This window comes from Schistocerca cancellata, chromosome 2, assembly GCF_023864275.1.
Source record: "Schistocerca cancellata isolate TAMUIC-IGC-003103 chromosome 2, iqSchCanc2.1, whole genome shotgun sequence".
In the NCBI taxonomy this organism is placed as follows: domain Eukaryota; kingdom Metazoa; phylum Arthropoda; class Insecta; order Orthoptera; family Acrididae; genus Schistocerca; species Schistocerca cancellata.
In genome coordinates this window covers 261,300,036-261,319,884 of record NC_064627.1, presented here as the reverse complement: position 1 = coordinate 261,319,884, position 19,849 = coordinate 261,300,036, and the positions used below count along the sequence as shown (strand labels likewise).

The following is a 19,849-nucleotide window of genomic DNA, read 5'->3' as shown; positions in this document are numbered from 1 at the left end:
ACTTGCACACACGACTTCAGTCTTGGGCAACTGAAACCACACTGTGAGCAGCAGCACCAGTGCTTGATGGTAGTGACGACTGGTTGGGGTTAAGGAGGAGGCTGGGGTGGGGAGGGGGACGGATAGTATGGTGGGGGTGGCAGACAGTGAAGTGCTGCAGTTCAGATGAAGGGCAGGGGTGGGGGAGTAGCGGAAAGGAGATAAATAAAAAGACTGGGTGAGTTGGTGAAATGACGGCTGGTTAGCTCTGGAATGGGAACAGGGAGGAGGCTGGATGAGTGAGGACAGTGACAGTCTGCTATATATAAGTGTTCTGCCTCTCCCATAGTTTATACATAGTTTTACACAAAGGATATTTTAATTAAAATTTTTTGTGTATGGAGTAAAATTAAAATAAAAGAAGCACTAGTTTGCTTTTGTTCTACAGAGCCAAGAACTGACAGAAGATTCAGTTAACAAGTAAAATTGGAGTTTGGGAACTGTCAAGGTATTGCTATTAACTGTAAAGAACCAATTAACTTTACAGAATAAATACATTTTTAGGATGTATTGTACCTCTGCAAAATATTTGCAGCCCATATAGAAGTGCTATTGGTATAATTGAAGTTACTTGTTTTTGGCAGGGTCAGATTTTTCAGGCATAAGAAAGGTATCTAAAAATGAACATAGAAACTATTCAGAAGTTATGGATTCATTGCCTTATAAAAGTAACAGTAACTGGAGAGTCAAATACATCTCAGGGTTTTGCTGCCAGTGGTTTCTTTTTTCATAAACAGAGAAAGAATGTAAGAAGGACAAAATTTAATTAAGCTGTGAAAGTCTTTTTCTTGTTCTATCAAAATATGTGATTAATGACATGTTTTTAATTTACAGGTGGCGGGAATGAGCTTCATGCCAGCTAGTTTGTGCCCCAGTGATGACTGCCGTGTCAATAAGTCTGGTGGGAGGTTGTACCTACAAACCAGAGGATCAAAATTTGTGAAGTTTCAGGAACTAAAGATTCAAGAGCAGGTAAATTCTTTAATTTCATACTGTGCACTCTCCATGGCTGCCTCTTTGGAAAGAGTTTCTATTTTTACCATATTTTCTGTCTTATTCTTTCACATCCTTGCTTTCACAATCTCTATAATCAGCCATTGATTGGTGATAAATCTACAGTGAGCATCAACAGAGGCTTAGGAGTGCAAAGAAAATAACTTGCAGCGCAATGTAATTGGATAGAAAATCTACTCACCAAGCAACAGCAGTGGAACACACACACAAAAAAAGGTTTTACTTTGCAAGCTTTCGGAGCTCTGTCTTCGAGCAGAAGGGTTGAAGGGGAAGGAAGAAAGGTAAAGCAAAAGGACTGGAGACGTTTAGGAATAGGGAAAAAGTCTGGAAAAGTTGCCCAGAACCTAGGTCACGGGAGGCATATCAGACAGGATGAGAAGGAAGGAGCCTTTCCTTCTCATCCCATCTGGTGAGTCTCCCCGGACCCAGGGTTGTGACTGTTTCCAAACTCTATCCCTTTTCCTAAACCTCTCTAGTGTTTTTCCTTTACCCCTCTTCCTTCTCCCTCACCCTTTTTGCCAGAAGGTGGAGCATCTTGCTCTGAAAGCTTGCAAAGAAAAACTTTTTTTTTTATGTGTGTGTTCTGCTGCCATCGCTGGGTGAGTAGGTTTTTTTATCTGTCCAGTTACACTATACTGCCACAGATAATAAAATTGTGTTAAGATTAGCAACCTATTGAAGGTCAGTCAGAAATAATTAGGTGTGAGAGAGTCTGGGTATAGGAGGAGGGAGAATGATAGAGGGATTACCTTTTAAAAATACTGGCAACATGTGATGAACAGTTGGCTGAAGCATTCCTTTAACCATTTGACTGCTACAAAAGTACTTGCGCCATTCCGTGGTGAGTGCGACTGTTATTGCCCTACACAGTTACCTCAGTTATCTGTGTACATGTCCTACCACACAGTGTGACTCCATTGTCATGAATACTCACGGAGTGCTGGACTTGACAACTTTGTCTGCTGCTCTGGGTTTCACCATCCCCCAATAAAGAATAAATGCAATTACTCTAAAAACAACAGTTTTTTTACTTTAAAACTCCTCTAGAAGCCTGTGATGAAAAATGTTTCACTTTGGATTCATCTCAGTAACTTGAGTGTTCTTTCATAGTATTAATCTTCCATAAATCTGCTGTCCTGCATGTATTCGTAACTGTAATAACTCAAGGAAAGGATGAATCTATGGGTGACACACTCCAATACATTAGCAGTCTTTGGGAACTGCAGTAATAACTTTATGGCTCCACATTTGTTCATTGCGTTCGTGAATTGTCACCACCGTGGCTGAGCAGTCATTTGGGCTCTGATTTTAGGAAAACTACCTGGCAAAAGAATATGATTATTTCACATCATACAGTTTGGTGTCTTCACTCGATAAAGGACTGCAAATCCCCCCCCCCCCCCCCCTTTACTTACTGTGCTACATCCAGTTAAATAAAACATTGAACAAAATTTTAAGATTTTGCTGAGGTAAAAACACATTGCTCAGATTTTGTGTAAAGTTCGTTTCACATAATTTATTGCTGTGTAAGAGATATAACTAACATATCGAAATTGTATTTAAAGTTGAGAGCTGAACAATGTGTGCAACCATTGTCAAGATATTGGCTTTTACATTTAAGGGACGTTTTTGCAGATTGCACAAACAGGTGCATAAATTGCTGCATGATTAATACTAAAAACTTCGTATATATCGAGATACAGATGCAACGATAACTTTTAATATCCCATAAAAAAAGAATATTGTGGCATTGCACACATTAATATTTACAATATTGTGTTTGGGATATTAAGATTTAATTGAAAGCTCTTTGTTGTTATCTTACAAGATGTAATTGCTAAATAACTGAACATTTCATTTATTCAACTTTCCATCTAGATCTTTTGTCTGTGTACAACCTTTAGAATGCAATATAACCTACGTGTAATGATATCACCTTGGCAACTAGTCTCTCTCGCAAGACTATTTCAATGGTTTTTATATCGATGTGTCTAATGCTCTGCTGTAGTTACTTTTATCCTGTGATGCCAAGCTCCAGTTGTGATTGCCTGCCACCAGCCTCATGATTTCTTTCTCTGTACAATAACACAAATAAGATCACAGTACCAGGTGCACACAGGCCAAACAATGGAAATCTGCTGAATACTCAGGGTGGAAAAGCGGCTAGTTGGCTATTCTGACTGACTGCTGTAGGTGTTAATGTCTGTGGAGCACACAGAGACCCGAGTCGCAGGCCAATGTTATAACATCGGGAGCACAAAGACAGCAGCAAGGGAACATGTATACACACGTCTAGTCTAGAGCACCTGATGGAAGGATCAAAGGCACATGTAAAGGCATCGAGAGCACCCGACGACAGTAGCTGTGGCGCGCGTTAACACAGTCAGAGCAGTCAAAGGTTTAAGGTGCGTCCACACAGTACCTTCTTTCTGCTCACCTTTGCGCATGTCTGTTGACTCCAAAGAAAGAAGGCTGAAATGTATAGATCAGAAAGAGAAGTAACATAGAATGCTACTTCTAAAGATTATTTGAATAAATATTTGAGATGTGGTGCCCTAAACATTAGGTATTAGATAAAACATCTCTGATCATTAGTACAGTAAAAAATAAGATAATATATGTCTCCAAGTAGGAAAAAGTGAAGAAGTTGCAGCCTACAAATTCATGAAAACTGTGGACAGATAGATATTCATTCTGTGATATGTTAATAGCACAACATCTACAAAATTGGAACACAACCTTCGTTCTAGTGGATTCTGGCATCTGTGACTTCCCAAATTTGTCATGTCAGAGGATGTTAATCTAAATCATCATTAAAGTTGTGTAAACTTCCTTATAAAATAAAATACAAATGACATATTGAAAGTTAATTAACTGCCACATAATGACTAAGAACATCCCTCAGGTATTTCTATTGTAGGAGTAATTACTGAAATGTTCTGTTTTGAAATTCTTAGTAAATAGTTCAGACTGATATGTAAGTCGCCAATTACCAGCCAACAAAATGTTATTGCCAACATTATCATTGCAGTTTCCCAAGCAGAAAATCTTAAAATCTAGCTGTTACCTTCTCCTTAAATTTGCAAACAAGAAGTCGTCACATTGTTTTTCTTGTTCCTTTGTTATTTAGATAATGTTTTACTCATTGTCCCTGAGAGAGAGAGAGAGAGAGAGAGAGAGAGAGCGTGTGTGTGTGTGTGTGTGTGTGTGTGTGTGTGTGTGTGTGTCACCACAGTAAACACAACAAAAACTCCCAAGCAAAGATGGAGATCCACAGCAGACTGCTTATGCATTGAGGCAATATGTGGACATGAGAATGCCTATATATAGCTGCATTCTTTCCACAAATTTTTGTGCATGCACTTTCATTTCTGTGCATCTGCAATTGCATGCAAGGAAAGGGGCATCATATGAACACTCCATTATGGATGGTTGAATATGGAGCATCAAATGAAGTAATTGAAAAGAAATCTTGGGCAGCGTGTGCGTAGTATTTTGTTCCTTGAGAGTGATTTACGAATGGTAATGAAAAACCACAAAATAAAACCTTTAATAGGCACAACTTCCACCACTGCTGATAGGAACATTATAAACACCACGGCACCCTTAGTTTCCTTAACAATAGGTTACTTCGGCAGAGAGGAAATAGCAATTGATTGTGGCAGGTTGGAAGGAGGAGGGAGGGGGTCAGATCACTCGACCCTTAGAACAGCTTTAAAACAGTCAGGAAGCATAATACAAATAATTTGTTACAAATTTAGAACAACAAAGGGGCACCTAAGGGGAAAATATTGTAAAGGTTATGTTGTAATGGTAGTGGCAGACTAATACGAGTTTACTCTAGGAAGGTGACAAGATCTGTATTTCATATTCATTCAGCAACCACTGGTCATATAGATAGTATAGGTTTTGACAACTGCTCCCTTGTAGACGTACAATAACAAGATTTTATATTAAAAATTACATGTCAGGTTTAGGATATACCACACTGTTATAGCATTCTTTTTCCTTAGAACTACTTTCGAAAATTAGTCTCTGACTGCTTTTTTTCCCATATAGAAGAGACAGGCCTTAACTCTGTGACTTATGTAGATGAATTAATTTATTCTTCTCCACTACTTCTCAGATGCTGAGGATGTGTTTAAACATGGCCTATGGGCTTTCCTTAAGCGGTGTTGAAGTGTTTACATGTCACTTCTGTGGACGAGTTACTTCCATATCTTAGTGAATAAGAAAGTTTTGAGTATTTATCATATAACAGGAGTGCATTTTTGCATGCTATCATTTTCAGAAAATCCCCCTTACATAATTAGGAATGCAGCTTGTGACCATATGCTAGGTATAAAAGCTGGTAACAGAATAACACCCCCAAATGAGATATCACTCTGCTCTACATTTTAAATAAAAATTCAACATCTCTTCTACAGTTCATATGCAGCAACATATGAACTAAAATCAACCGTATGCAAATTTTATGCAATGCTTTACTTAATTTGATGCAGCACAGTAACTTCGATGCATAACGAACAGAAATTCAGACCTTTATTGAGTGAAGATGTCTGATTGTAAGATGTACAAACATAAATTTTTTTCATTGAATTGTTTTCTTAAAATCAGCTAGTATGTCCCCCTTAGAGGCTGGAACACCATCTCTCAGCTCAGGTAGCAGCATTAGGCAAGCAGTACTGCAACAACAAAGCCACACTTAGCACGAAATGCAGAGAGCATGTCTGTAGCAGTCAAAGGTTTAATATAGAGGGAATATACATTTAGTATTTTTAGTCCTTGAAACTATGGGCAGTATGAGGATATGTTGAAAAGCATCAGTCAATTTCTGGTGTTTATGGGAACTAGTGCTGGACAGAAGGATGCAAATGTCCATCTTGTACAACAAGCTCTTAGGTTTTGTGAGCATACATATATACATCTACATCTATACTCTGCAAACCATAGCGAAGTGCGTGTGAGAGAGTACATCCCGTTGTACTAGTTATTATTATTATTATTATTATTATTATTATTATTATTATTATTATTCCCTTTCAATTCTGGTATGGTGCACGGGGAGAGTGATTGTTTGAATGCCTCTTGTGTGTGCAGTAGTTATTCTAATCTTATCCTCACTCTCCCTATGAGATAGTGTGGGGTCTTGAAACTGTTCTTGGGAATGTGACCATTTGTGCTGCCCTTCTCTGTATACATTCAATACCCCACATTAGTCCCAGTTGATACAGGTCCCACACACTTGAGCAATAATCTGGAACTGGTGTCACAAATTTTATGTAAGCAATTTCCTTTGTAGATTGATTGCAATTCCCCAGTATTCTACCAATAAACTGAAGTCTACCACCTGCTCTATCGACAACTGGGCCTATGTGATCATTCTATTTCATATCACTATAAAGTGTTACATCCAGGTATTTGTATGAGTTGGCCGATTCCAACAGTGACTCACTGATATGGTAGTCGTAGGATACTATGTTGCTGTTTTTTGTGAAGTGCACAATTTTAAATTTATGAACATTTAAAGCATGTTGGCAATCTTTGAACTGCTTTGAAATCTATCAAGATCTGACTGAATATTTATGCAGCTTCTTTCAGACTGTACTTCATCATAGATAACTGCATCATCTGCAAAATGTCTGAAGTTACAGTTAAGATTGTCTGCAAGGTCATTGATACACAACATGAACAGCAAGGGTCCCAACACATTTTCGTGGGGCACACCTGAATTTACTTGTACATCAGACAATGAGTCCTCGGTCCAGTTACAAATTTCACTTGTTATCCGACATGTTCATACATTTGACAATAAGCATAGGTGTAGTACTGAGTCTAATGCTTTTTGGAAATCGAGAAGTAATGCATCTAGACGATTGACTTGATCCAAAGCTTTCAGTATGTCTTGTGAGAGAAGTGTGTTGAGTTTCACATGATCGATATTTTTGGAAACCACGCTGGTTGGCATTGAGGAGGTTATTTTGTACAAAAGACGTCATTTTTGAGCTCAGAATATGTTCTAAGATTCTACAACAAACCAATATCAAGGATATTGAATGTTTGTGGATCACTTCTACTACCCTTCTCGTAAGTGGGTGTGACCTGTGCTTTTTTCCAAGGAATGGGAATGATTTTTTGTTCAAGGGATCTACCATACATGATAGTTACTAGAGGGGCTAAATCAGCCACAAATTCAGTACAGAATCTGATAAGGATTGCATCGGGTCCTGGAGCTTTGTTCAAATTTAACAATTTCAGCTGCTTCTCAACATCACTGTCACAAATACTTCTTTTCCGTGGTACAAGGACCAAATTGGGGCATTTCTCCTGCATTTTCTTTTGTAAGGGAACATTTGAATATGGAGTTAAGCATTTCAGGTTTTGCTTTGCTACCCTAAGTTTCACTTGCTGTTTTATTCACGAGTGACTGGACACTAACTTTGGTTAATTACTATTAAAAACAGTCTTGATCACGATTTATTTAACAAGGTGACCGGTTTCGACCACTACTGTGGTCATCTTCAGACCATTGAGTAGGAACCTCTTTCTGTTGGAGAATCAATTAGTAGTGATTCTCCAACAGAAAGAGGTTCCTACTCAATGGTCTGAAGATGACCACAGTAGTGGTCGAAACTGGTCACCTTGTTAAATAAATCGTGATCAAAACTGTTTTTAATAGTAATTATGTATAAGGCATTGATCACTGCTGTTCCCGTAATGAATTCAAAAGTAACTAACTGTGATGCTGCTAACAGCCTTTACATATGACCAGAATTTCTTTGGGTTCTGTGAATTATAATTTGACAGTATTCTGCTACGGTAGTCACAGAAGGCATCACGCATTGCTCTCTTGACAGCCAAATGCGTTTCATTCAGCATGTCTCTATCTATAGCCCCGCACTTGATTTTACATCTATTATGCGATAATCTCTCATTCTTTAGAAGTTTCTTTACTGTAACTGTATACCCTGGATGGTCCTTCCAGTTACGGACTTTTAGACTGGGTACATATCTATCCAGTATGTGGTAAACTATTCTTTAAAACTTGAGTCATAGTTCCCCTACATTCTCTTGTCCTGTGCTGAAAGTTTCAAGTTCCTCATCTGAGGTATGACCCTACTGATTTTCCATTTAGTTTGCTGAACAGATATATCTTTATGCTTGTTTTAGTTGTTCTTTGTGCTTTGGTAATCACTGTTGCCACAACCGCATCATAGTCACTGATACCAGTTTCGATGTGGACATCCTCAAAGAGCTCAAGTCGTGCCATTAGATCGAATATATTTTCATGTGTGAGGTTCCTAACTGTCTGTTCTAGGTGGTCTCCAGAGAAGGCATTTAGTAAAGCTTCACCAGATATCTTATCACCCCCACCGCCAACAAAACTGCAAGTTTCCCAATTAATTGTTGGATGATTAAAGTCTTCACCGATGATTACAGTATGATCACAGAACTTAATAATGAACTGAGGTTTTCTCTCAAGTTTTCGGTTACATCAGAGGATGAGTCTGGTGGGCGATGACAAAGATACCATTATTTTATACCTACCCCTGATACTGAGTCTTGCCCAAACAATCTCACACGCAGCTTCAATTTCTATCTTGGTGATTTGAGTTTCTTGTCTACTGTGCCAAATACACCATCTCCATTTCACATTTGCCTGTTCTTTCCATATACACTCATTTATGACATGCCCAGTGACTGGATATTGGATGTCTCAAAGCTGGTAGTTTGTATATGTTCTCCCAGTTTCATAGTGAAAACTCCCCTGGAGAAAACATGGCTGCTTTTGCATCAACCATCTATTGGGTACTGTACAATTTGCTATGCAGCATGATTCAAGACCTGAGTATCTGCTGTATGGCAAGAACCATTTCGATTCTACCAACCACTACCAGTTCCTCCAAATTCCAGAGGTGAGCACTTGATCACTAAAATACTCTCTCAGCCCACTGTCGCCACCCTTACAATGGCACCACCTGAGTAGGCCTAGCTGATTTTGATGTATCTTCTGGTTTTACAATTTATTGATCGGGTCCCAGTTGAATAAAGGATGTGCCGTGTGTGGCTTTGTGACACCATTGTTGTGAGGCTAATGTATGGAGCTATTCGTATGAGTCTTGCTCACAATTATATGGCTGTTGTTTATAGTGTCCCATCACTAAGCCTGAAAGCAGTTATTCGTAAACTACACAGTAACACTCGCTTAGATGCCAAGCCAACCGTGTCACAAATTTCTTTCTTAAAACAGAACAGTATAAACCATTTATGAACTAGTCCAGGGTCAGCAGACTGGCTTAGTTGGGGGATATTAAAAATGAACTTCCAACTTCTTCTTCAGCTGTACTCGGCATGCTCCCTCTCTGTTGTCTCCATGGCATGTAGCTCACGTCCACACATTTCAAGAGCCAAATGGGAATACAGATCCAACAGTTTGCCGACAACTTTTCTCTCTGCCCCCCCCCCCCTCCCCGAAACACTGAAGATTGAAAAATATCTGTATTGGTGGCTCCTGGACCAACAATTTAATTGGCTTTGCATTGTAACAATGAACTCTACTGAATTTATTTAGCATGCTCTTTGCAGAGCTTTGGACCATTGCCAAGGTCCAGTACCACATTAGAACTCAGAACAGTAAGAACTTCCTATTGTTTTGCAATGCATTGAACAGCCTCCTTACAATTGGTCATTGTTACCCACGGGATGTACTGCCATCTAACATCAAAGATCTGTTGACAGAGATTCATGGTGCTGACATCTCCATCAAGTTCGTTTGAAATCCAGGCCATTTGGACATCCTAGGAAAGGAGCCTGTTTTTCAGTAGTCCAAGAAAGTTGCAACACAAGAACCACTTGACCTCAGAACACCAGTTACCATTGACCAATTTTCAATAACTTATTTATTCATGAGGGTCTGCGGCGTTAAATAGATAACAAAAATGCTAACAAATTCAAACTGATCAGTGAAACCCCTGATGATGCATGGAAAAAGTCCCTACAAGCCTCCCAAAGAATCTGTCACACTATGCAGACTGCACATTAGTCACACCAGGCCCACCCAAGGTTTTATCTTGAAGTTCTAAGTTGGTATTAGAAATGGAAGTTCTTGTAGTTTCAGTCCAAAGCTGCTGTCATCGAGCTCCTTTCCCTGCACTGACACACTCAACAAAGTCAGGTAACCCTCTGTAGTGTTAATCACTTGCTCTTTCTCCACCCTTCTTTATTTTAAATGTCACTACAAATGGGTGGACAATTTTCTCTGATGCTTGGACTAGCAATGCCTGTGCCTCTCCGCATAGACTCAACCTAGATGTGCATCCAGCCGTGACTTCCCCATACTTCTAAACAGAATGACGTCACTCTTAGTAGCAGAGAGCATAAAAATGTTGTCCTACTTCTCACCTTACTCACTCAAACTCTTTAACATTGTCCGATTGAAATGGATATTTGGAAACGAGAGACTATTCTGCCTTCACTTAATTGACATTAATAGCAGCTAAACTTCAACACTTTGAATATTACTGTTATAACCTCACCACCATTATCGATTTGTGCTAGTTTAAGCCCCTCACTTTTCTTTGTCCATAGGTCTTTGGTAGATTTTTTATTAACCTGTTTATCTCTCCCTTTGGAGCCACTCTGTTGCTCTTTTTATTACAAATTATTTTTATTATTCTTTTCGCTTGCTGTTTTCCTTATGTCTTTTATTTCATATTTAAGATCTCACTCTATCTGTCCATTCTGTAATCTTTGAACTGAAACTGGAATAGTGCTTAGGCCCATATTACACTGTAAAAGATCTTTGTCAAAAAATTTATCATACATCTTTGCCCAATCTACTTCACTTGGGGTATTATACAGGGTGGCGCAGGGAAACTGGAAATTTTGAAATAACGTCATTTCCATGAATAAATTCATAAAACTAGTAATTTATTAACGAAAGTGAATGTATTCAGTATGCCATTATTAAGTATGCCTTTACAATCAAAATGTCCAAAAGTGTCTCTTTGCTTTTTAAAGATGACATTGGAAAGATGTGCTCCCATTCGCCGTTCACACTCTAACAGCCTGTTATGAAAACTCTGGAATGCGCGGTGTAGCAAATCTTGGGGAATGGCAGTGATTTCGTTTTCAATGTTCTCCTTCAGTTCATGGATTGTTGCAGGACATGTACGGTACACCTTGCCTTTAAGATATCCCCACAGGAAGTCACACACACTAAGATCACGGGATCTCGCAGGCCATGCAATGTCACCGTTATGTGAAATAATGCGTCTTCCAAACAATTGACGAACTGCTGCCATCGATTGTCGAGCAGTGTGTGACGTGGCTCCGTCCTGCTGAAACCACATGTTTTCGACGTTAAGATTAATCTCGTACAGTCTCGGTGTAATGAATGTTTGAAGCATTTCAACATATCGAGCGGATGTTACTGTCACTGCACTACCATCCTCACGTTCAAAAAAATAAGGGCCGATAACACCATGACATGATACAGCACACTATATTGTGACCTTGGCGCTATATAGTGGTCGCTGGTGAAACTCACAAGGATTGTCCTGTGCCCAATAATGAAAATTCTGTTTGTTCACGAATCCGTTCAGGTGGAAATGGGCTTCGTCTGATATTCATAAGTTACCAAGGAAATTCGCGTCCTCATTGATTTTAGCCAATATCTGGCTACTAAACTCCATATGTGACGCTGGATCTCATTCATGTAAGTGTTGCACAATTTGCAACTTATAGGGATGGAAGTCTAATTCATGCAGTATTCTTTGTAAGCTTCGTCGCTTAATCCCTAGCGAAGATGCATGCTGTCGAACGGTGCGGCGAGGACTTCTCTCGATTGCAGCTCTAGCAGCTGCAATGTTCTCTGGGGTACGTACCGTTGGAATGCCACCTGGAGGTTTCTTTTTCAAGGCAGATCCTATTTCTTCAAAATTACGCACCCACGTTGTAATCGCATGCGCAGATGGGACACGTCCATGAGGTCCAAGCTGGTCATGCTGTCGAAATGTTCTCTGCGCGGCAGTCGCACTATCACCATTTTTGTAAAACGCTCTCACAGCTACTGCACGTTCTGAACCAGTCCAATTCTCCTTGATTACTAAATGACAATGTGTTCACATTAATTGTGCAAAGTTTCGAACATCTGCCGGCGCTACAGTGCTGCCAACTGTAACATTCAAAATTTCCCATTCCCTTGCGCCACCCTGTTCTATTGTAAAAGTTTTCCTCATAGTGGTTCAGGAATGGATGCTGTACAGTTAATTGCCTGTACAGCAGCGTTCGTTGGTAGCAAGCGCATTGCTTGAAAAGAAAAATGAAAATGATTGTGTGTGTGATATCGGGGGTAGCAGGAAGAGAAGCTCAAGGTGTTCACCAGAATTTGCTCCGTACTCGAAGTGGAGGACATAAAGAACGACAAAAATTGTTTGAGAATGGGCGAACAAACGTTTCACTTTGTCCTTGTGAAAGTAGTCCCTCATATTTGCAGATATGATACTCATTCTTAATTTAATTCATCATAATCAATGTTTTTGGAAAGCCTGCATCTGTGTTATTCGTGATTTAAATAATGAAACACTACACCAGTTATGTACATTCTCATGCTTAATATGTTGCATTTTGAGAATTTATTCTCATTATCAAGAGGAAATATTTACATAGGTAATTTATGTGGTGACTGTATGTGTGTTGTACTTTCTTGTCCTGCAGTTATGTTTTTGTGGCTTATTGCAGTCGGGCAGACATTACCTTTTTTTAATTTAATATTTTGTCCGATTTTCCAAAACATCACATGTAATACCTTTGTACATATTTACACTTGATAATGAGAATAAATTCTTGCAAAAAATATGTAACTGGTCCTTGTACTGAAACAATTGAACGGCAACTCAATCTTGTATGACTATGAGATACACAGATGTTAAACTGTAACGTTCCTCCTTTGTGTAAAAACAAACTGCTGTTCTAATTTCTACTCTAGTTATTTATATACCAGTGCAAGCTGCCACATAAGCATGTAACGATCAGTATTTATAAAAGAAAATAATTCTATTTTGTAAATGGTAATATGATGATGCTAACATCATATAACTTTAAGCAAAATAATCCTACGAAGTATACCTAGAAAGAGGTCCAGACATATAGGGAACACAGTAGAAAGAAAACTAAGGTAGATGAAGGAAAACTAGTAGGAAGCAAAGTTGAGAGGAGTGGGTGTGTGCTCTCCAAGTGGAAGAGAGAGAGAGAGAGAGAGAGAGTGTTAGCCAAGTGACAGTCTTCAACTTATGTACATGTCTGTACACTGCTCTGCACTTACTATCATACAGTGTGCTTGTCTGCTCATCAAATTCTTTAATGCAAATGAATTGACTCAGGTGATGGATACTGTTGAAGATGGTGATTAGTGCAGTGCTTGTGTTGCTGCTCTACGAGATGACTATATCAAGTGCTGAAAATCCTTCTGTTTCAGAGTGACCAAGTTCCAGTGGGCAATATTCCTCGCAGTTTAACTGTTTTCTGTCGAGGAGAAATTACACGACAAGCCATGCCTGGTGATCATGTCACTGTGACAGGCATATTCCTTCCACTCCATCGCACAGGCTTTAAGCAAATCGTACAAGGGTTGTTGTCGGAGACATACTTGGATGCACATGTAAGTAATAAATTATTCATAATGTATTTTAAAATTTTTGTGAACGATTCAGTGGTATTCACACTTACTTTTGGTGGCTCCAATGGAAAAATACCTCTTACACAACCTCTTAGCTTATATTGCTTTAATACTGTGAAATACTGTTGTACAGATTCAGGCTTGTCCTGATTTTACTATAAAGTTTATTTCAATCAATCTTACATAAATTGCTAAACAATTTTTGTGTATGCAGTGACCAAAATAAAGTTTATAGTTTAATGTAATGTGCTTCCTAATACTTTCTGCCCGTAACAAGGAAAATATGAAAAGGGATCTTCCCAGCTTCATTTCAAAGGGCTGTGTTTATTCTCTAGCTTGTAATTATATTGTCATTTTATAATGACACTCAAATCCTAACCGAAAGTAGTGTCTTCAGTGAGGTACAAGACTTAGTATTGAGAAAATTTTTATCATGAACACCAGTGTACAGCCAGAGCAGAATTGCTGCTGTTTATACAAACGTTGCAATTCCAGAATATATAAACTTTAGAAATTTTGAGAAACTTCCAGAAATTATAAATAATCCAGAAATTATAAATACTAAATAACTAAATAATTTCGGACAGGTGGGTTTGAACTGGCGACCTACAGGACACTAGCTAGTGACACTACCCACTACATCACACTGCACGCTCAACAGTCACCCTTGTTCAGCCATACGACATTCCTATACCATTATTCCAAGGTTTCCACTGTTGTAATCACTCCTGTTTCACAACCTGCCCCCATGCATCCACATAGTGCCATTTATTCCATCTATGCACAGGTAAACTGTGCAGCATAAAAGACAGAGTGGCATGTGAAACCACATGTTGTTTACCAACTGCTCGTTTTTTTGTAAGAATGACCACTGTCAAACTGACTGAGAGCATGAGTGGACATAAAATAATGGTCTACATTTGGCACACTTAATACGCGGTTGGTAATTATTTTCTGCAGTATGACTCAAGGAACCAAACTACCTGCTACTCCACAAAGGATATTTGGATTCTCCCACCTGATAATTATTTCTCTGACCTCCAGACATAGGAATTTTCTCTTAAGCATATGGTCGCATCCTGCCACCCTCCTGGACTTAACTTATGTTAATATACAATTCTTCACTCATTTTTCTAATTATATATTGTATTTATTCCTTGTTATCTACATTACACCCACCCTCCCTCCCTCCTTCCTTCCTTCCCTCCCTTCTCCCCTTTACCAAAGTAATACCTTTGATTTCCTAGTTTCTCTGACACCTTCTTCATCTTGTTTTTCCTTGCCCTCGTAGCAAGTGGGTCACACTCATCTTTGGGCTTGGATCATTAACTACTCCTTTCTAGCCATCCCAAACCTACCCTCTTTATTCCCTCAGAAAGGAACTAGTAACTCTGAAAGCCATTGATATTTTTTCTCTTTGAAATGTGCTTATTGGCAATAATGGAATTTCACTTCTTGAAGATAAGTACTGGCCAACCATTCTGTGGCTTTGTAATTTTATAGTCTTTTTTTTATTTATTTATTTTTAAGTGAATTTTCCTTTTGATACAGCCGATTGCATTGATCACTTTTTTGTCTTTTCTGTATATCTGTAATTCTTGCCTATCAGCATTTTTTCATTATTTGACCTTTTCACATTCATGTTGAGTGATATTTAGTGGGATATTTTTTATTTAGCAAACACCCCCCCCCCCCCCCGGCGATCTTCCATCGGTGCTGAGCAGTCTATTGTTATTGTTGGGCGAATTAAAAACTTTGTTTGATGATTTACTTTCATCATTGAGCAATGTTCTCTCTCTGTTCAACAATCATTTTCCAGTGTTTATTACCAGTTTTGTCTTGTTTGGCCACTTATTTTCTCTATTTCCGAGCTGTTATTTGCTTTCAGTAGTCTGACTGTTTTGTGTGTCTTATTTTCTGCACAGACTTTTCAGTGTCCAATTTGCCTGACATAGAGACTTCATCTTGTCTTTTTTCCTCTTTCAAGTGGTCCTGTCATCTCATATTTTTCACCAATCTTTTAATCTTCCCACACCCTAATTCAGTGGTAAATACCCTAGTCAGAATGTCGCCTTATTCACCCTTAACCTTAATTGAAAATATCACATTACCATTCAATCACGACTTACAACCAACAGAGTGAACACCAAACCCTGCATAGAACAGTTCTAACTCAAATCCCAAAGGTATCCTTCTCCTCTTCCCAAAAAATCATCTGCTTACGGTAATCCATCCCTATGTCCCAATCTTTCCTGAAAAATATCACCAAAACCTCAAATCAGATCTGTCCAAGAACTGAAGGGAGACCAGTCCATCGTCATACTCTCTGCAGGCAAAATCTCCACTTCACCACAATGAGTATATGGTCTAGGGGCTTCAGAGCTCTTGAACACCTCAACATACAAAAACTGCTCTTCATGACCACATGGCTTCCATGCAGACAGAGCTGCAGTAAATCCTTACAATCCTAGGCTACTCACAAGGGTTCACAGTTACACATGTAGAAGTCGTTCCCTCTCGTAACCCTCACACCTTGACCTTCTGCCTTCTTCCCAAATTACACTAAAAAACCATACCACTGTAGCTGGCATCAAAGCCTGTATTCAATGTGTCTCAGGCCTTGTAGACCAACATCTGTAACCAATCTCCCTCAGCCTCTCATCCTACAGAGAAAACCACAATCACATCACATATTGTCTTAAATCCATTTCCTTCCACCTGGAACTCTCCTTGTCACTTCTGATGTGATCCTATTCTACACAAACATCCCACATGCATACAGCCACTTAGCCATAGAATGCTCTCTCTTCCAAAAAACATCTGAGAGTCTCCCTAAAACCTCATTTATTGTAATTCTAGCTAAATTCATCCTTATCCTAAAGTACTTCCCATTTTCAAGGGCCAAAGCTACAAACAACAAGGGGCCAAAATAGGAGTCAAGACGACCAAGTCCTGCACTAACCTTTTAATAGTTCGCATGGAAGAGGCATTCCTCAAAACATGGTAGCTGGGTCCCTGGCTTTGTGTAGACTTGTGGAGGACATCTTTGTGATCAGTTTGCAGAATAAGAGAACTTTCAGTGAAGAAAAACTGGTTTGCTTTTGTTCTACAATATTACTTTTATTGTGTTAACCAGTTTTCGGCTTACAAGGCCATCTTAAGACATTTACTGAGTATTGTCACCAAAGAAGTTACGTAACTTCTTTGGTGACAATACGCAATAAATGTTTGAAGAGGGCCTTGTAAGCCAAAAACTGGTTAACACAATAAAAGTAATATTGTAGAACGAAAGCAAACTCGTGCTTTTCATTTATTATAATGTTGTTCTATCAAGAACAGACGGAAGATTCTATTAACATTAAGAAAAAAAAAACCAGTTCCTTGACTCATTTTTACCAACTCAAATTTACCTTTTTAGGATTCTGAACCTCAATCAGTGAAAACGGAACCCTTATGGTATCACTTTCATTGTTCATCTGTCTGTCTGAATGTTAAAAACCGTTTTTCTAAGGAATGAGTGGACAAGGTATGTTGAAATTTGTCAGTACTAAGATCTGTGTCTCTTGGTGATGTAAAAGTTGCTCAAAAGATATGGTCATGTAGGTCCCATATTTTGGTACTCGCAAACTCACTCATCAAACCTGTAGGGTACTTCCTGTTGATCTAGAATCATATCACACACAAAAAATTTTGCTATCCAATGTCAAATTTTAAATTATAACATTCTCGAAAGCCTTGGAATTCCAGGGATCGATATCATGCCAGTATCAGTTTCAATAACAGGCATAAATTGTCGAGATTCTCAATTGCCAGAATGGATTCACTGTCTATATACATAATTGAGTTTATACGGAACTCTCAGTTAGTGAGGCCTACTAGCATTTGGCTAATTTTTTAAAATATAAAGCCACCTTCCTGAATGGGACCTTCAGCACATTGAAGCCTACATCCAAACCTCAGTCACTCTAAAACCTACAAATAAGCAAAAATATCTGCACTTTTAACAGCTACCATACTTTCCACATCAAACACTCACCTCCCCACAAGCTAGGTGTCTGGCAGATGTATCTGCTTCACTGTTAAGTCCCCCAATACTTAAACCAACAGCTACTCTCAGGCTTTCCTCACCCACAACCACCGCACAGATCGTATCCACAAACAAATCTCCTGAGCAGTATCCTCCACACACCCTCTTCAACTTATATTAAACTTAGTGTTTTTTTATTGTTAAATCATGTGCTGTGAATAAGAATGGAGAACATGAATAGTTGCTCCAGTGCCCAATTTTCTGAGGTATTTTCATCTTTCGTGGTCTTATTAATAGCTGTAATTCAATTTGGGGTTCAGATATCCATCCATGTTGTCATTTCACTCTCTTCTTCATTCTAGCTTACAATCGTGTAATTGGGACCTTATTTATTAGTAGGATATGCGCACATCACATAATCCATTGGGTATATTTGAACTGTATTCTATGCTACAAGTAATGTACTCATTACTCATATGCAGTTTTCCAACTGAGTGCACTGCTATGGTATTGAAGGTTATCCTACTGAACTTTACATAAAAAGGACATTGTGTAACCTGTTCACACCAGCTTGCGCAGTCAGTGGCTCACACTTGACTCTACCAATTATGTTACTGGCAATACACCAACATATGCTGTATTAAAACTTTTACGCAGCATGGATGTGGAATACTTTGACTGTGATGACAAAATGTGTCATGGTGTATTGCGTATCAGCCAGGTGCAATGAATAGTTCAGAATACTATTTTGTGTAACCCTTCAATAAGAGAGCTTTCTGAGCAAATGGTAGATCACATAATAAGTGCTTTAGTGAAAAATTATTTTGTGAGACCTCTCATTGTTTAAAAATAATGGACTTACACCACTTTCAAAATAAAAGGTAGCTTAGGGTGCTTGAATATGACCACTGCTCCACTGTGAGAAACGGGAAAAACAGTGCCACCAAATGAAGGAAAGCATTAATACGCTCACCACTTCACAGTGAGAAACATAATTCTTAGCACTGACGTGAATGTGTTAAAGTTTAAAATTAAGGAATTTTGATGCCTCCTGGCATAGAATTGGCAAAGCTGTGACCACAACCCACATTAAGTGAGATTCACAGCTCTGAATTTGTGAGTTGACATGAATTGTTCAGCATTCTCTTTTGGAAGTGTATTGAAAAGTTCCTAAAATGTGCAGTAATTTACGTCGTTGTGTGATGTAATATGTGATGTCCACCTCCAAAGCTGAGTGTTCAGTGCATGTGACTCCCATATGGTGAACCTGGGGTCATTTCCTGGTAGTGCCAGCGATTTTTCCTTGATGGGAGGACACTGTCTTGTGAGACCAATTGATGAGTTATGTAAATCGGAAGTAGTAGCTTTTAGGTCTGGAAAGTTGACAACAACTGGGAGAGCACTGTGCTGATCACATGCCCCTCTGTACTGCATCCAGATGATATGGTGGCTGGTCAGCATAGTGGGGTCGTCTGGTTCTGATCTTGGAGTTTAGATTTTCTTTTAGTGTAGTATTAAAGTTACTCATTTGTTGTCCAGTGAATCATGTGAGTAACCTGTATGTTGGGAGAAAAGCTAAAATTAGTGGTAAAAAAAGTAATATTTTCTTTGAACTGAGCATTCACTGAAGGTCTGAACTTTCTTGTTCTACAGGGTTTGTTAAGAGTGCAACAATGTAAATTATCTGCATCTACATTTGTACTCACAAAACACTGTGAACTGCAAGGCAGAGCGTACATCCCACTGTACCAGTTATTAGGGTTTGTTCCCCTTTTCTATTCACGTATGGAGTGTGGGAAGAATGCTTGTTTAAATGCATCCATTTGTGCTGTAATTAATCTAATCTTGTCTGCACAATCCTTGTGGAAGGTGTAGTATATTTCCTAGAGACATCATTTAAAGCTGGTTCATGAAACTTTGTAGGTAGGCTTTATCAGGATAGTTTATGTCTATCTTCAAGAGTCTTTGTGTTCAGTTTCTTCAGCATCTCTGTGACACTTTTCCATGGATCTCACAAACCTGTGACCATTAATGCTACCCATCTGTGTATACTTTCAGCCTCCCCTGTTAGTTCTGCTTGGTGCATATCC

At 38.9% G+C, this 19,849-nt stretch overlaps 1 protein-coding gene across 1 annotated transcript in view; it reads left to right on the top strand.

Moving 5' to 3' along the window:
• LOC126161602 (DNA replication licensing factor Mcm7) overlaps positions 1-19,849 on the top strand; it is a 72,594-nt gene that overhangs the window by 20,500 nt on the left and 32,245 nt on the right. The window contains exons 6-7 of the mRNA XM_049917550.1: positions 874-1,011; positions 13,532-13,714. Of these exons, the coding sequence (XP_049773507.1) occupies positions 874-1,011; positions 13,532-13,714 (321 nt within the window). The remainder of the gene's footprint in view (positions 1-873; positions 1,012-13,531; positions 13,715-19,849) is intronic.